Raw genomic sequence first — 1,779 nt, 5'->3', positions numbered from 1 at the left:
GAGAGAGCTCTGACAGAAAACTGCTCTTTTTTCAAGACCAGCTCTTATCAGAACTACGGCTTGCCCAAGGTCATCCTGCAGGTGCAAGTGGAGGAATGGGGAATCAAACCCGGTTCAACCAGATTAGAGTCCACGCACTTATCCGCTACACCAAACTGGCTCCAAATTTATTACTGAACCAAATTTATTATTGTTTATAGAAAAGGCAATGAAGGCATTTTGTACCATTCCCAGTTGTGTGTGTGTGGGAAATCTCCTGCTTTTGCGGGCTCCTGCCTGCTGTTGGCCAACTGGTGGGCAGGAGGAAATTTCTCTTACCTCCAAGAGCAATGCTGGGCAACATGCCAACATCACCCGGAAGTGACATAGGCATGTTGGTGATCTTGGGGGGGAGGGGGTGTTGATGCTCTGGCTTTTGGGCAAAACTCTATGGTTTGAGGGCAATTTTACTGTAGAATTTCCCAAAAAAGCCAGAGCATTGCCCCTGATGTGTCTATGTCATTTCCAGGTGACACGTGGCATCACTTTTGGTGACATCGGAATGTTGGGGGCAGTGCTTCCGGCTCCCAATGTCCCCCTCTCATCCCCCCGCCGGCATCTAGAAGGGACCTGGCAACGTGTTTTTTAAAAAAATAAGTTTTTATTGTTTTTGTTAACATTAACATTACATACATCAAATACTTTTTGATTCTAAATTAATAAGGATAATCACAAACATTCTTAACAACTATTCTCACCATACAGTACTAGTAAGTCACCATGAGTCTGACCATTATAGATTACCTACTATAGCCTATAAATATAACCATTTATGATAGATCTGCTTAGCAGGAAGAATATCCTTCGTTACCATGTAGTCTAACACAGGGGCCCAATTCCTAACAAATTTGGTGTAGGTTGGCGTGTTACTGTTATTCGCTCTCATCAGGGAGTCTGTAATTTTTGCCATTATAAACTGATCCCAAATTTTCTCTTGCCATGTTGAAATTGTAGGGAGATAAGGAGATTTCCAAGCCGCTGCTATTGTTAACCTGGCTGCAGCTAATAACGTCGAAATAAGTTCCTTACTGCCCCCTGTACTCGAATCTTTCCAGAGATTTAACAGCACCACTTCTGGCAACGTATTTTGAACCAGGGGATTGCTCCCCCATACCTCTGAGCCGTTCTACGGCTTCAGACGTTGAGCAACATTGTATAAGTTCAATTTTTTTAAAAAAAGAGTTCTGGTATCGCCTCCTCAGCGGGAGCATGCCACGGAGTCCACCCTCCAAAGCGGCCATTTTCTCCAGGTAAACCGAGTTCGGTTGTCTAAAGATCAGGCTGCACCTGGAGGCTGCCAATCCTAGCTGCCAGCGATCAGCCCACTGTGCTTCGGAGCAGGTCAGAGCAGGCCTGGCGGAGCTCCCATTACCTTGAGCTTATGCTGCACCATCCTCTCCGTCTCCTCTCGCAATGCCTCCTTCTCCCTCTCCACCTTCTCCTGCAGCAGCTGGAGTTGTTCCTCATGGGTCCGCTTCTGATCCTCCACCATTTGCGTCAGCCTGTCCTGCTTTTGTTTCAGGAGCTCCTGCTGGAGTTCGGCCTCTTTGGCCCGAGCACGCTCAGCTGCGTTCCGGAGGAGGAGGAGAAAACAGGGAAGGCCAGCCGTCAGAGAAAGCATGCAAAGTGCACCATGCAAGATGCATGCTGAAGACTTGTTGCAAGCCTCAGGCCTGCTTGGAGACTCCCACGCCTGCCACCAACATGTGAAAACACCCGAGAGAGAGAGAGAGAGAGAGA

At 47.6% G+C, this 1,779-nt stretch overlaps 1 protein-coding gene across 1 annotated transcript in view; it reads right to left on the bottom strand.

Moving 5' to 3' along the window:
- LOC107116443 (guanylate-binding protein 4-like) overlaps positions 1 to 1,593 on the bottom strand; it is a 3,614-nt gene extending 2,021 nt beyond the window's left edge. Inside the window, exon 1 of the mRNA XM_015418334.1 lies at positions 1,412 to 1,593. Coding sequence (XP_015273820.1) covers positions 1,412 to 1,531 — 120 coding nt within the window. The 5' untranslated portion in view covers positions 1,532 to 1,593. The remainder of the gene's footprint in view (positions 1 to 1,411) is intronic.
- Positions 1,594 to 1,779: the final 186 nt, after the last annotated feature.

This window comes from Gekko japonicus, unplaced genomic scaffold (assembly GCF_001447785.1).
Source record: "Gekko japonicus isolate JY-2015 unplaced genomic scaffold, Gekko_japonicus_V1.1 scaffold10830, whole genome shotgun sequence".
Classification (NCBI taxonomy): Eukaryota; Metazoa; Chordata; class Lepidosauria; order Squamata; family Gekkonidae; genus Gekko; species Gekko japonicus.
This window is presented reverse-complemented; position numbering and strand designations above follow the sequence as displayed.